This window comes from Denticeps clupeoides, chromosome 11 (assembly GCF_900700375.1).
Source record: "Denticeps clupeoides chromosome 11, fDenClu1.1, whole genome shotgun sequence".
Lineage (NCBI taxonomy): Eukaryota > Metazoa > Chordata > Actinopteri > Clupeiformes > Denticipitidae > Denticeps > Denticeps clupeoides.
In genome coordinates, this window is record NC_041717.1 from 2,290,070 (window position 1) to 2,306,831 (window position 16,762).

At 42.2% G+C, this 16,762-nt stretch overlaps 1 protein-coding gene across 3 annotated transcripts in view; it reads left to right on the forward strand.

Moving 5' to 3' along the window:
• Window positions 1-16,762, forward strand: part of ccser1 (coiled-coil serine-rich protein 1) — an 80,662-nt gene that overhangs the window by 13,281 nt on the left and 50,619 nt on the right. For all 3 annotated transcript variants that reach the window (XR_003751236.1, XM_028996101.1, XM_028996102.1), the window contains exons 4-5: window positions 5,225-5,315; window positions 6,082-6,196. Coding sequence is in view for 2 of the 3 variants with exons in the window: in XM_028996101.1 (XP_028851934.1) it covers window positions 5,225-5,315; window positions 6,082-6,196 (206 nt within the window). In the remaining variant the exon portion in view is untranslated. The remainder of the gene's footprint in view (window positions 1-5,224; window positions 5,316-6,081; window positions 6,197-16,762) is intronic.

Below are 16,762 nucleotides of genomic sequence, written 5' to 3' on the forward strand. Positions count from 1 at the left end.
GTAAATGGCAGTTCTGTATATCTGCTCAAAATTTTGTCCTCTATGAGGAATGAAGGCTCTTGAGGATGAAGCTCAGTGGTAAGCCATCTGACATTATTACTGATGAGTCTCCTGACACCAAAGGAGGAATGTGTGCTCAACAGTGTGATTTGCACAGTTGGAAATAAATTTGTCAGACTAAATCTTGACCTGCTTCTGAGACCTGCTTTCCTAGAGCTGTGCAGCATGTCACATGGAATGTCACATGCTTTGAAACCTTTGTGCAGTGCATTGATCAAGGCAAGGACATAATCATGAAGCTCACTTCTGCTTTTCAGGTGGTGGTTAAATAATAATCACATAGTAATTAATTTTATTGAAAATGTTACTGAAAAAAGACCATTGTCATACACATCTTTCTCTACATATTGGAAGTCATGTTAGCCTCAATTCCAAGTCACAAAGTTTGTAGTAGTTACTGAAGGGCTGTAGTTGAAAGGGAAGACAGGGTCTTACATTTATGTGTATATTAACCATCTTATTGTTTGTTTTTTGTATAAGATTTTTTTTCAGTTGCGTTCGAGGTCATATTAAAGGTGGTCTCATTTTTATGCCCACTGTAAGACCAACAACAAATTTAATTTTTACAAATTTAGGCTCCCAGACAAACAACGCATTTAGATGGATTTTGAACCTATGATTTTTTTTTTCGTAATATAAAAATCCTTTTAATTGTAAATTTCAATTATCACAGTCACTTATATACATATTAATTACAACCACTTCAATATAATTAGTCTTTTTGTTCTAGAGAATATGTTCCAGAGGCTTTTCACATGGTGAATTAGTTAGAGAAGAAACAAACTAACAGGCCAGCCATGTTGGAAAAATCCAGCATTGCGTCACAGAACCTCCAGGGTACAGAGTTGCATGAAGTTCTGGTTAATAATACATTGGCAGAGCAAATTAAAAATTTAAAACAATTTCACAGCATGCAACCAGCTCACAGCAGTTTTACTGAACTGAAAACACTGCCATAATGTTTCTTTTACAATACTTGTCTATAGTAGCAGTCAGCAGTTTCAGTTTTGTTAAAAAATACCCTCTGTAGCTGGGGCTGGGGCATCTGGCAAATTATTGATCATTATCTGAAACGAATGCTTTGTTATTATTTTTAAGTATTTATTTTTTGTATATTTTTCTTAATTTAATTTATAAGCCAAATGCTGGAAATGATATAGGTGACCTACTGTATGTAGATGCATATTTGAAGATGAACATTTAAAGCACCTGGACAGCCTTTTTCCACCCTTCAAGCCATTCAAAAATGAAACAAACTGTCTATTTTGGGTGTGTAGTTCAATTGTTTTGTATATAAGGGATTTTTGGTGATGCATGCAAACCTTTAAGGTAAAAAAATCAGAGTGAAACGTGTGGACAGAGTGACCATTTCCACTAAACGCAAAGCTGTTTTTGTTTTAGATTACTAGATTTACTAAATACACTTTAAGGTGAATATGTAATAAATACACCCAGGTGGATGCGACATGATGCTGAAACAGACAGGTTGGGTCCTGTATAGTAGTTCTGGACAAAAACATACATCAGCCTGCAGGAACTTGTTGATGCAGCAAACCATCAGGTTGAACCTGATCACCTCATCATTAACTAACACTTTCGTGTGTAATTTCCCCAAAATGACTTGACACTAGAGAAGCCCAGAAAACATTCTTTAACCTCGTGCCTCAAGGATGATGTTACCTTTTTTCGTAAGATAATATTTTGTGACAGGATGAAGATTTGACTTTTGTAAGCTGTACTTAATGTGCAGACGAGTTTCAAAGTGCCAGCGTGACACTTGTAATCTTTTGGCAGTTGTGCATGTTGGAGATGTTGGCACACTACATGTCAATTAGTTGTAAACCTCTGTTAATCTCATGATCAGATGGTTTATTTCCTGTCGGGTAAGCCCTCGTCTTTTGGCTCCGTCTCTTTGCGCAGGCTGCTTTCTTCCATTTGTGTGAGTTGGAACGGCATGCAGGACTAATTCCCAACACTGCTAGGATCTGAGGATTTCTAATTGTGAGAAAAATTCACATCAAAAGATTAGCTCTTCTGCTCCAGAATTTTTACAGTCTCTAAAATATTCTGGTGAGGCTAATTTACGTAAATGTGTCACATAATTGGAATTATGGGAAGTCTCACATAACCCCCATTTATTTGCCTATTACTGAACTAATCTGTGAACACATGTGGAGTTCTGTACTTAACAAAAAAAGGTGAAATAACTGAAAACATGTTTTATATTCTAGTTTCTTTGCTCTGATTACTGCTTTGCACACTCTTGGCTTTCTCTCGATGAGCTTCAAGAGGTCGTCACCTGAAATGCTTTTCCAACAGTCTTGAAGGAGTTCCCAGAGGTGTTTAGCACTTGTTGGCCCCTTTGCCTTCACTCTGCGGTCCAGCTCACCCCAAACCATCTGGATTGGGTTCAGGTCCAGTGACTGTGGAGGTCAGGTCTCCACTTTTTGTTAAGTACTTAACTCCACATGTGTTCATTCATAGTTTTGATGCCTTCAGTGAGTAGCTACCGACGTAAATGGTCATGAAAATAAAGAAAACACATTGAATGAGAAGGTGTGTCCAAACTTTTGACCTGTACTGTGTATATTTGGAACTATTGCTTATCTAAGTGATGTGGATCATTAACAGGTCACAGTTGCCTAGCAACATATTAGCACAGCCCGCCTTGGCACATTCATTGAACAGAGTTCCTTTCAGTCGATTCAATCGATCGGTCGGTCACAGGTGCCTGCAGTGGCCTATGAAATGGTGAAACCAATCAGAAATTAGAATTAGTTCAAATCGTTTGTAACTGTGGCTTGTGTAATGGACCATAATTTGGGGTTTTCCATTCTGAATCCCAGCCTGGCTTGATTACTGGGGCTTGGTTCCTGTTTTGTGGCTTTACTAAAACTGGTTGACTGGCTTCACAGGTTCCTGTCACTGATATGAAGTGAAGCTGGGTGGAAAAGTAAAAGTGAAATGAGCATAAATTGTAGAAATCATTTGGACACCTTGTAATCATGGTGTTCTTTTGAGTCCTATTACCTGTCAACGCAGATCGTTTTCAGCGTAGCCCTCTTCCTAGGAAAGAAACTACAATTGAATACAAATAAGTCTTCACATTTTGAAGAGATTAACAAGAAGAAAGCTGCACAGATACGATCAACCCAATCTCCGTGCAGCCAGGGTTCTTTGGTAAAGCATTGGATAAGCTAGAAAAAATAACAAATATAAACTTCCCTTGACCTCTTAGGCTAATGGCATTGTCAAGAGATGCAGATAGAATGATAAATATGACATTGGAGGTGATGGAATCGATAAAGTCATGCATACTTGCCACATTAATGTTTTCGCTCTCTATAAATCGTTGCTATTAGGTGACTTAAAACCCCCCATTATTGCTTGATCTGCAGTGAGTGTATTGCTATATAACAAAATAATTGATCCTGTCCCTGCTTGGTTTGGGAAGGTGGGTATAGAGTCAGGGGTCTTAATGGAGCTGAATTGGTAGCAATTACATGCCAAAGAGATAGGAGATTGTCAGGATCATTTTCCCGAAATTGCCCGGAGAGAAGACTTTTCGCTTCCATTGAAGTGCACCCAGTCACCTGTATGGAATACAAAGCAGTAATTCTGAACCCCGTTGAGTCTAAAAGGTGGAGCCAGTTCAGCCCTGTTGAATATTGTCCCTCAACAGTATCATCAGCCACAAGCCATATGAACTGTCGACTCTGGTTAAAGTCAAACCTGAAATTGTGGCCCTTACGGAATGCATGAACAAGGCCCAGGCGTGTCAGAAAGACGTTTAAGTGCTCACATCTGTAGGTGGTAAGTTGGTGTCGTGGCCTGACTAATTATGATGTGTAACGCCGTACTGCGGAAAGGGCCTTATAAGGCCACTATTCCTCAGAGAGACACTGCGCATGTTTCTGCCCTGACTGCTGAAAGATGGACGTCAGTTTTCCAATGCATGGAGTGGCTGCAATGATGTGGCAGTTTGAGGACTAGGATGCAATAAAGCCTCAAATAATAGAGAAAAAAGGACTAAAGCGGCAGCTGTGGATAAACCAGAAAACCTCGGCTCAGCACTTGCCTGGCTCACCTAATCACAACACTTGACTTGCCGCTGGGCATTTTCCCTTTTAATTAATGGCAATTGACATTTTAACACAGATGATTGGGGAGGTGTTATAATTGTTTCAGACATTGACTTCTTGCTGCTAAATGACTAAAGTGCAGGTAATGAAAAAAACCCAACCATCTTTAGCCGTGATTGATTGTTTTTGGACTTTTTAATTGTTTTGCGAGGATGTCGTTCTCATAGTCTTCCACAAGGTGGCAGTATGTCCATATTTTAAGATGCACCATGCCTGGCTTCGCTTGAATTTCAGTCTGAATGTAGTGTTTGCCAATGAATATTTTATGTTTTATGATAAACAGTATTGAAATGACCTCAGCTTATTTCGCACTGGCTAAATAGATGAGATAAATGATGTGATTTGTCCCCTTAAATTGCCAACGTAATCGCTTTTCAGAAGGTAAATATTAGCAGGCATGACTTGCAGTATTTAAATTTATTTATTTATTTTTGCTTTTTACTTTTTCATTATGGCTCTTTGTGATTGTGTTCCTTGGCCACCTTTGGACACGGCTTTAGCTCTGATGCCAAGACGCTAAAGTGGACACAGGATTTCCTTCCCCACTGGGGTCTATATTGAAAACGGATGCTCTCATGCATTGCAAATGCATTCAGCGAGGTGAAATCTGTTGCGGATTCTACAGCGCTTGCCAAAAATTGCCTCTCTCATTCAGGACAGAAATTCACGGACGTCTCGGATTGCTGTCTGTTTCTGTGCATTGCTCTAACAATCTAAAGCTCTCCTTATTTTGGAGAGGCTGCTTTCGACTGTCGATGATGTCTTCCCTTGATCAGCGAGTTTGTTTGTCACAGTGCAGTTCCGCTCAAATGAAGACTCTACTGTTAAGTACTTTTCTGTGAAAAGAGGAATCAACCTGTGCCCAGACTGGCAATCGGTATTGAAATACTAAAACGTTGCTAAATACTGAGCTCATGCCACGTTGGGTCCAACATTGGTGCCCGAAAAAGGGAGGGACACAAACGGCTGCACTTTTCAGTTTGCTATGCAATGTTAAAAGTTCTTCTTATTTTTATCTACAGGACGTCCTCAACAATCTGGGCTCGTCTGAGCTTGACGAGGACGATCTGATGCTGGACCTGGATCTCTCTGATGACCAGCGACATCGTCACGGTAGGTTAAAGGCCATGAGTCACGGGGTCTGATTCGATTTCCGATTTGGAAAATGTCATGGCTGCTCAGCACCTTTTTCGTCTGACCCCAGTGAAAGGTTTTTAACAATGGCATGTCTGGAATTGTAGTTTCCTTAGGAAAAGCATTTAGCAGCAAGGCGATGTCACCCCTCATTCGCCCTCCATCCCTCTCTACGTGTGGTAAAAGGCTGAGTGCACATTAAAAGATTTTTATATCCCCCAATTCTCACCCCCACCCTAATCTGAAAATATCAACAGTCACGCACACAACCTTTATTTGAGGGGATAAGGCGTATAATGTTATTTTTATTTTGCTATATTTTTATAGCACTCGCCACCCAAATGTGCAATTCTGCACGCAAACTTACACTGAGGGCGTAGCCTCTGGACCCACAGGCCCACAAGATGTCATGGTTAATGTTTGTTGAAATCGCTCTCTCTGCCATTTTTAATGCATTCACACAGGCTGTGGGGCTGAGTTTGCTTTCTTTTTAAAAAAAAAAAGGAAACTAAATAGTGATTTGGCCATGTGTTTTTCTGCTTTGGTTCATTTCAGTGTGAGAAAGAGCTCTATACTACAACACTGGACAGACTTCTCCATATATACTTCTCCAACGTTTAGTGGGTGCGGCCTGCAGTTTAATCGCTTTAATCCTGTTGCAGGTAGCAGGGAGGGGATGCAGCAGAGGGCGAGTGAGTAAAGAGCCTCTAATGTCTCCTCTGTCTCCTGCTCTCTCCTGTTCCAGCATCTCGGGAGAACTCCAGCCAGTCTCTCACCTCCTGCCTCAACCTGCTGGCCTCCCCCGTGGAGCTGACTGCCGACCGCCTGCCTGGCCGCGAGCCCAGGGAACCCACCCACAGGTGCACTTTTAGACGGGCGCCCCGCAAGCCCCCTGCCATGCGCACACAGCCACCGAGCCCAGCTGACACCGTTGCCACTGCAGGGGCCCATGTACAGAGTATAATTGTACATGAGTATAATTGAGTAAAATAATGATGTCAAAATCCCTCTGAAACAGTTCATTATGCAGGAGCTGAAAAAAATGGCCGTTGCATATAATTGTTTCTTGCCACAGGCCCGTCACTGCAGCGATGGCAGTGGAAAGTGCTGATGCTGAGCCTTTGTTTTTTGGGGAGAATGTTTGGGGCGTGTTAGTGTGTACTGTAGAGATTGGCTGTCACTGGGATGTATCTGGCGAAGGTCTCACCCAAATTAGCTGTGCGTGTGGATTGTTGGAGCGGAAAGAAAGAAAAAGGAACAGCCCCTGCTGTAGCCTTAATTTATGCATTTCATTACAGTCACTTCAGCTTGTGTGCATGCTTTACACAGTTTTTGTGTTATGTGTACAGTATTTTATACTGGAACTATATTGTTTGAGTCATAAATAATGCATGAATCAGACCTTTGCTAATAGAATATCAGTCAGTAATTGCCTACATAATATTATATTAAAATACACAATTACTAAACCTTAATTATAATCTCTACTGGAGGATCCTTGTGCACTGATATTCAGTAAAAGTCCCTAATATATGTATACATTCATTAAGGTACACAGGCTTAGAGGTTTTTACTGTCATACAAGGAAACACCACTAGATGGAGGATGGATGATTGTGAAGTCTTTTTCCAGACTTTATCATGAAGCACACTAAAAGCTTGTGTAATATTGAAATGCTAGATTATTTTAATACACGATTGCTTAAAAACTATAAAAATAGTTAATTTGCTTATTTATTGTTGATATATCACTATTTCATTTGGCCAGTTGAGCGGCTCATTAGTTAATGTAGGCTGTAAATTATTTGCTTACATTTTTATTTTGAATGATTTAGCTTTTCGAAATGGTCTTGAAAACCAAAGCTGTTTTTGAACAAAATGGCAAAACTCAATCAGTACTTTACCATTTTATACTAGTTTACCAGTACTCATATCCCATGATTCCTTCAATTAAATACCAAAACCCCTCCTACCACCCTAACCCACCCTAACATTCAATCTTTTAAATCTTTTTCCTTGATCAGTGTAGGTGCTTGTGGGCGTAGTGGAGGCATTTTTTGTTACTTTCTTTTAATGGGGCGATGTCATGCATTGACAATCACTCCAGTTTGGGACCATTGCTTCTCTTTGCTTGTGGCAGAAAAGTTTAGAAAAGTTTGACTATTCAAGCGCCAGCACAAGTGCCAGCCAATAAAATCTGTTTATGCAAATATCACTGCTCAGGCGTTAGCAGGAAGCATTTTGTTTAATGTCATTATGGCGGCGCTGCCACTGTCAAGTGTTAATGCTGTATGTGTGAGCACACTGTTAATCCGGCAACTTTATGCATTCAGAAGCACTTTTTAACATTTAAGGAATAGTGACGTTGGCCACCCTCAAATTAAAATGTTGTGTGCAAGTGTTCCCGTTAATTAGGACGTAGCCATCATATAATAAACACTTGTCTAAGGACACTAAAAGGGAATGGAGGTCATGTAGTACTTTCTCAAATTTCAGGCTGTTGTTTTTGGGTCAGACATGGCAAAACCACGACTGCTTTCTCAGCTGCAGTTATGAGAGCTGTGCACTGTGTGACAGGATTTCTTTTCCCACTCAGTATTTGTTCTCCACTGATCCTGTTCTTTTTGACTTAGCAGTTTGTGTAATCTGTTCCACAAGTACACACATAATTAAAATGGCATTAATAGAAAAGACAGAGAGCATAAAAGACAATCATTTTGAAATGCTGCTCTTGTAAAGCAAATGGTGTATTACAAATGCAATTGTGTTGTGCGTTATTTGTGCATCCATTCATGGATGGTTGCATGACTCCGTGAGTGTTTATGCATCTTGTTCGCTTTGCAGTGTAATGTCAGGCGTTTGCATTATAGTCTTCTCCCATTAAGACTTGAAGGCGTTGTTGTGGAAAGTGTCAGCTATTTGAGGTAACAGACTTGCCACTTAACTTTGACATTTTTGACACATTACCAGAGGCCATATGCTCTGTAAAGCCCAAACAAAGCGCCATTCTTAACCATGATGGCCTGCAGTGCACAGAGAGTGCAGGAGAGCGGGAGATCGCCAGGGGACTGGGGAGGTTAAGCGTATCCACGACTCCATCTTTTTTAGATTTTGCTGTAGTGGATCGATTGTGCTGGTGCTGTGAATTGTTGATCACAGATGAGTACACTTTTAAAAGCTTCCCTGGTAGATAAAATTACTTTTTTAAATAACTTTTATTGCTTTGCATAATAAAAAAATATATACTGGAATGTGAAAAATATATATACAATTACCTGCATCAGGTAATCAGCAATACATTTTCTAGTTTCCTTGGCAACACAGGAATTGATCTTTTAAGGGATGAAAAATAGAAATGATATACCTTTAGAATGGTATTTTGCAATCTGCCAATCATGGTGTGATTGCTTTATAAAAACTTTATTTGCATTCTTTCATTGATTCAAAACCAGCATTGATTCTAAAGTAGCATTTGATAGTGATGAATGCATTATCAGTAGATTCATTGATTTTTCTGAGTAAACAATATGAAGTTAATTACCATTATCACAAATGAAAGGTGCTATAATAACTTGCTTTGAGGAGTAAATGAGATGAAAAAAACGAAAGTAAAAACCTAGTCAGCCAGCCAACGTGCCCTTAACTACATGAAGCTGCAGGCTTTGTGTTTAATACGTTCTTCTTCCTGCAGGTGTCCAGTGCCTCCTCAGAACCACACAAAGGGGCCTGGATATTGCCTCAAATCCTCAGTCCTTACATACTGACTAGATTTATTATCCCGTGGCAAAATCTGGCCTGTTGCGGACACTATCTACCACGGCTTGTGTTGTACGCTGCAGTCTGCAGCCACTGACTGAATTTCCTGCACCAGATTAGGGGGTTTGGTGATTGATCATGGTGCATTTATCTGGCCACTGCACTACGATTTGGCTGGTCTACGGAGGCAGCGTCTGCTGCTGACCCAGCCAACGTAGGCTTTACAGCCTGAGTCAACACTAAGAATGTGCTTCAATCAGAGCAGCACCACAGCTGCAGTCTGACCTCACTTCCTGTCAGCGGTGACGCTCCTTGGCAGCACACCTACCGCTCTTCAGCCTCCACATTTTTCTTGTTCTTTTGTGATGTAAATCCAGTTAGTCTTTTGATTACCTGTAGGAGGTTGAACTTTTTAGGGAATGCATTATGTCATTTCATTATAGCAAAGCCATTGTGGTCCATTAGTGATTGATTTCAAAATCGCTTGCTGTAAGTACAGTATAATGTAACTGTGAGAAAGTATTAAAACGTGTGCCGCTTTAGCAAAGAGAAATCTTGAAAGTGATTTATTATGCCTTTCCGCTTCTAGAGACCCTGTGGTATGTAGGGCGTCTTGAAGCCCTTCACTTCCTTCAAATAAGTAGAAACATGGTCAACACTTTCAGAATGTAACGTATGGTGAAGGGGTGTGTGTAGACGTGCAACAGCCTAATTGTTGTGTCTTAAAGTGTCATGAGAAGGTAATGGACCTAAGAAAGTGTACGTTCCCCTTGGTCTTCAGGGCAGGAGAGGTTCGCGTGTGCCCCACCTTGTGAACCGACTGCATGCTGAATACTAATGACGGGGAAAAAAAACGAGTGTGACGGTTACGTGCCGGGACAGGGTGCTAAACCCCTGCCCTGCCATGTTGTCAGGTTCCGCTGATCGTTACATCTGATCATTTTACGGAATCTCCCTCCAAGTTGGGCTTTGACGATGATTCCGTCAGACGCAGCCTTTGGTTGTGCCATAACACATACATCAACCCCCGAGTTTCTGCATACAGGTGAGGCCTAATTAAATGAAATAAACATGCCGCAAATGCAAATGCTACCAGGGTTTGAGCTAATGCAAGTGACGGCTCCATAAGCGTCGGTGGCATTTCGTTGTCCTGGATGGAAAGGCCGGAGGCATTCAGGTCTAGCCGCACGACTTCTGATTCCGGTTTTATGTCCCCTCATTGGTCTTTTAACTTCTAAATCAGTAAAGTCACTAAGTTCTACCAACAACATTTTTGGTCCAAAAACAGATTCTGAAGTGGCATGAATAGGACTTGGTGCAGGAGTCTTGCTGTTAACATGCTTTCGTTTGGAATGATAAATGGGAAATTAGTGGTATATCATAATCGCGGTGTGCTGACTCTCGCTATGTTGATTGCAGTGTTGCCAACACCGGATAGATGGGGATTCGGAGGAACAGACAGTGTGACCACCTCCACAGCTCAGTGATTGATTGAGAAATTAATGGCTGAACAGATGGCACTGATATTCCAATTTGCGCCCAACGCTCCGGACTGTCAATCTCGGGGAAGTGCGGAGCGGAGTCAGAAATAATGGCTGAATAACGAGGAAAGCAACAAACAGTCCAGCAGGAATAATCCATTTTTAAAATAACCGTTTCATCCACATTTATGAAAGCAGACCATTGAAATGGTGTCATCTTCCTTGTCTGGAACGGGCTTCCCTGCACTCAGAAGTACAGTCATGTGAGATATTAACCATGTCAAATCTCGATTCAAATGATATATGCAGATAAAGATGATCTAATAGCATCTCCTATATGCTGAAATTCCCACTGAGGGAAAAGTTAGGACACCCTGACATTCATAGATTTCGGTTCACCACATCAGGTGAAGCTGGTAAGAACATCATTTTGAGGTTTTAGGTGGATTCTTCCTCATTTAAGCCACATAAATTTAGTTTGGTTTGATTTAGCTGATTGAGTTGATTTTGATTGTTGAAGTGAGTGGTATCACCATGGTGACAGCTCTCTCAACATCTCTCTGAGGAAAAGAGAGTGTAGATGCAGAGTCTTGGAGCATGACAATGACCCAAAGAATTCCAGCAAATATACCAAGGAATGGCTAGTAATTAAGAGATCTGGAACAGCCAAGATGTTGTAATATTTCCACTATAAAAGGTCATAAAAGTCCATACAGACCTGTGTCCACCACCGAATCACCTACATTGTCTGATGAATCACGTTTTCTTTAACATGAAGTAAGTGATAGTCATTGTGAAACACTGCAGCACAGCACATGGTGCACACAACGAAATCTGTCCTCTGCTTTTAACCATCACTGGTTAACCATCACAATATGCCACGTGGTCTGGCATATTTCTCGTCTACAAACCAGAAGTTCCAGGTTCAAACCCCACTTATTACCATTGCGTCCCTGAGCAAGACACTTAACCCTGAGTGTCTCCAGGGGGACTGTCCCTGTAAATACTGACTGTAAGTTGCTCTGGATGAGGACATGGGGCAGTGGTTGCCTAGCGGGTAAGGAAGCGGACCTGTAATCAGAAGGTTGCGGGTTCGAATCCCTCAGTGCCACTGAGGTGCCACTGAGCAAAGCACATAGCTGTCCACTGCTCACCAAGGCTGATGGTTAAAAGCAGAGGGCACATTTTGTTGTGTGCACCGTGTGCTGTGCTGCAGTGTATCACACTGACAATGACTTCACTTTCATTTTTCGCCTCCACATCTGCTAAAACACCTAAAAAGTTTCAGCAGCATAATGTGTCCTGTCACACTATAAAAAGTGGTTCAAGAATGTTTGAGGAACACAACATTCCAATCAAGTATCTGTATTAGAAGAATAATTCAGATCCACGGAGTCGCCACATAAGAATTGATGGGGCTTCAAGGATCCACTTGGGGCCAGATAGCTCGGCATACTTAAGGGACTTAACGGAATCCATGCCTCAATGGGGCAGGGGAATACTAAATGTTAGATGGTCATAATGCAGGGCTGATCTGTGTAATTCCAGAGTGACCTCCGGTCACTAATTACAGGTTCAGTCCCCTTTTGACTGGGTCAGCTGATCGACAGGCTATCACAGCTCATTTTTGAAAAGGGGCGTGTATCTTTAGAAGGCATCAGCTGTAATTATCCTGGTCCCCCTGGCCCGTATTCAGGAGCCTGTTGGAGAAAGTGGGATTGAGGGGGACGAGGGACAATCAGAGCTGCATTGTCAGGCTGCAGCTTTCGGAATGTGCCGTGTCTCCGCTGCACTGCGTTGCTACGGTAACCTGCTGCTGTCAGGAGGCGGTTCTCCTCTGTTGCTAAGCTGCTGCTGCTGCCGCCGCTGCCAGCACTCGGGGGCTGCTGGCCTGTGCCGTCTCTGTGCATCCGCTTCCCTGTGCCACTGTGACGACTGACAACAGTGACACTGCGCTGTCACTTGTCACGACTCCTGAACTTGCTGTTTCTGTACCAACGCATCATGCATCTGCAGGGGATGAGGATGAGGGAGGAAGAAGAATCCCTCCCTGGCATTACTTTAGTCTCTCCGTAGGGTGCTTTTTTTTAAATGAATGGAAAATAAATAGGCTTTTTTAGACGGCCCGCTGAATTTGGGCGCAGAAAAAGAGAGCGTGGCCCGGCAGAGTCGCTGGCTGTTATGAAACATGCTCTTTCAGTGTGAAATGAATATGTAATTATAAATCAAAGGGATGAGCAGCGAAATGCTAATAGCAATCATAATCAGGGCCATCACAGAAGGGCCTGATGGGAATTCCACGCTAATAGCCCAACACAAAAGTGTCAAGCAGAGAGCAACCCAGCTGAGTGCGCGTATTAAAGCTGATGGATGCCTTTAGCCGAACATCATTCCGGTGCCATTGTAATAACATAAGGATTCTGACTGCGCCGGCAGTAAGCTGTCAACTGATGAACCCCCGTCCCCCCCCAAAAATAAAAAAAAAATCAGGCATACAAGAACATGACCTGAAGCAGATGGCTGCACCGACGTGCAGGAAAACACACTAAATGCGCAATGAGCTCCCGCAGCGTGGACAGGCCCGTGACGGGTATGATGGCCGAGCTGCACTTAGTGCTGACTGTACCGTATCTGGGTGCCAGGTTAGGGGGAAGTGGCGTCCTCCCCCGGTTTTAATCTGTCACGGAGAGCACCGCTGGCATAGGGTGTTGCTTGGCAGCGCGGGGTGTTGTCTGTCGACCAAAAAAAAAAAAAAAAAAAATCAAATAATAAAACAACCCAATTAATGCATAATAGAGGTGCGTTCACACCGGCGCAGAGGCACTCCGCTCGAATTATCGTCCACTTTAATCATCCGGGCCCCTGCAGGAACTCATCCCGCTGCTGTTTGCAGATTATTTATTTGCTGTTTTACAGGAACAGGGTTGATGCCCCCTGGCCGTGCTGTTTTTGGCCTTGTCAGGGGGGGATGAAGGAGATTCAGGCAAACAGGCTCCAGACTCGCTCGCTCTTGAGTTTGGAGACCTCCCAGCTTGGACCCATCGAGAGATCTGTGCAATGGGGCCTTGGGATTCTATCAAACGGCACGGACATCAAAGGTAATGGCAAGGGGCCGCTGAGAGCCAGGGTGCAGCGACCTGCTCTTCTGTGATGATGGAGAGAAGCACCACCCTTGGACGAGAGCGTTAGCGGGGAAAAAGCCGCTGATAAATCCCGGAACTCGTACGTGTGCTGAAACGATGATTAATGTGCACCGCCGCGTCATTACTGGATAAATAGTGCCTTTAAGCCGCGAGGTAAATAGGAGCTTGTGTTCGGCTGAGGTGCACAATGCTAATAATCCAGAATGGGTAGATGGCACTTCAGCTTGACTAGCGCCATGACGCTGTGTGAATCAAGATAAATGGAGCTGCGAAGCGAGGAAGCCCACGCGGCGGCGGATCCGTTCCTGCGGCGGATCCACCCCGAGCGAGAATGGGCCACTTCGGCGTGAGGATGTCAGCATGCATATTTATAAGTGAAATCTGTGAGAAATGCATTATTAACAACAAAGGTTCTTGGTGGCCTGGATTTAAATAAAGTCATAAAAAATAAAACGCTTATAAAGGAGGTGTTGTAATCTGCTGGTCACCCCCCGATCTGTAAACTCTGGTAATTAATCCAGGTTTAAATGGCTAATCGTGAGCAAGAATGACGGCTTGTTGGCTAATCCACTTAAGTCGTTTTCTGCTTGTGTGTGAAATGCAATCATCCGCGGTCAGCACATTAAAACCCGTACAGGTATGAAAACACGCCTCCGACAACGTGTGAAATGGACACTTGCAGTGCACCATTATAGGCTTAGCATTAGTCATTAGAGCGCCATCATCTCTTGACTGTTATTTAATAAATTGTTGCATGCCAGCAGCTTCCCAATTAGGGCTCATCCACCACTTGTGCAAGACTTGCCGTGTCCAGTAAACACAGAGCGGGCTGGTGAGACCAAATGGGTTGTTGAATGGGGTGGGGTGGTAGTAGCCTACCAGGTGACCACAAAGTCCCAGGTTCAAACCCCACTCACTACCATTGAGTCCCTGAGCAAGACGCTTAACCCTGAGTGTCTCCAAGGGGACTGTCCCTGTAACTACTGATAGTAAGGTGTTTGGGGTAAGGGCGTCTGATAAATTACGTGAATGTTAAAGTAAATTTAGGAAAAGGTTGATTGTCCCCCGGTAGCATGATTTTTGGCAAATCCTCATAATCAGGGGTGAAAGTAGGACATAAAGTTCCGGTACTTTGTACAACTACAGTGGTTGTTGTTGTCCTAGCAGATAAGGAAGCAGACCCATAATCGGAAGGTTGCCGATATCGAACTGCTCTCACTGCTCCCCAAGGGTGATGGTTATATGCTGAGGACACATTTCGTTGTGCCACCGTGTGCTGTGCTGCAGTGTTTCACAATGACAGTCACTTTCACGTTCAACTTCCAGATTCAGTGAATATGGACAAATGACTAATGATTTTTTACATTTAAAACTTTAATTACCTTCACACGATCCATATGCCTTTTTAGTGTCAGAAGTAATTACTAAACTTTCTGAACACATACATTTCTCAACCACTTCTAATATTTGTGTAGAGAAGGTCTTATTTCTGCCACTATTTGTCAGTTCCCTGCAAAAGATCTTTCTACCAACATGTTGAACCATCCTGTCTTATCTATATTGGTCATTTTTTTAGCTGTTCAATACATATTGACATCAAAATATTGAGTGGTGCAGTGCAATTTTCAATAATTACATTTTTTATTAAATAATGGCATGTAGTCTGTTCACTTTTGTTTACATAATACATAATTTTAGTCGCTTACAAATTTTTATTTACGTGTGCAATAATGTTTCTTTAACCCATTTTAAATGGTCACCTTGAGAAGTCATCAGACAATACTAGAGAAGATAGATAAATTGCTTTTATGATAGATTTTGAAGGTTATTTCATGCTAAAAGTACTCCTTCCACGTTGCTAGTTTCAAAGATGGAGGCACACTTCCCCTTGAGACGTATTTCCATTTGCTGTTATCTTGAGGACAGCTAAATCTCTGGATGAATTAATCAGCTCGAGTGTGATCTGCATTGTTCGTCCCAAAGTCTGACAGAATTTTCAAGTGACGTACTTGAAAATAGCACGTGGACTCGGTGTTCAATGAGGACTGCTCACTAAAAGATAGATATCAAGCTGTGAAGCCAAATGATATCTGCGATGGTAATCCCTGATCAGGAATAATGAACTGGGTGCTTTGTTCTTACGGTAATGAAGTGTAATCTCACTCACGGTAGAGGATCCTCTTGATATTTGCAGGCTTGCTTCATTTCCATTGATGTTTGCCTGAATTATATCTACACGCTGTAGTCGGGTACATTGATTTATTTTGCTTTGTAGTGGGTTTTTTTTGGCCCTCTCCCTCCTCTTGAAAACACATCTTCAGCGGTGAAAACAGTGATTTAATAGAAGCAGCGTGTTCCGCACCTTCACGAACGTGTATTTAAAGAGAATGTGATAATGATACCATTGTCAGACAACAATCTTGATGTGTTCCTTAGCCTATTAACATGACTAGAGATGTTACTCTTGATCAGGGCCAATTAGATTTTCATTTCATACGCCGCTGTTTGTTAGGCTGTAATGGAAAGAGCAAAAACAATTAGTGCTTAAATATTTCATTCTGCATAAAAGAACACTTTGGGGTGATGTTTTCTCAGTGCTCAGTGCATTGGGAGTTACATCAGAATGCTTGAATTAATCTACGTGGTTGTTCACTAGTGTAGGGTCAAAGTCAATCTCAGAATTTACATAAAAAAAAGAAACACATTTGCATATGTGACATTTTGGTGGATGCAGGTTGAAATAATCAAGAATGAGGAGGCAGTGGCCGTTTTTAAAAAAACATCAGTAAAGATTGTGTTCTGGGGAACATAATTTATTGCACAAAGACTGAAAGGGTAGTTAGTTTGCAAGAAACAGATAATCCCAATTTGACTTTACTTTACTCAAGCTATTCACGCAATTCCTGAGAACGCTGACTTTAAACATTGCTCTGTGCTTGCGAAGTTTGTATTGGCCAAACATTGCTGCACGTTTGGAGGTGTGTTCGGTTGCCGTTTGCTTGACACTTTTTAACGTTCATTGCTGTTTGGCAGAAATTGACATCAAG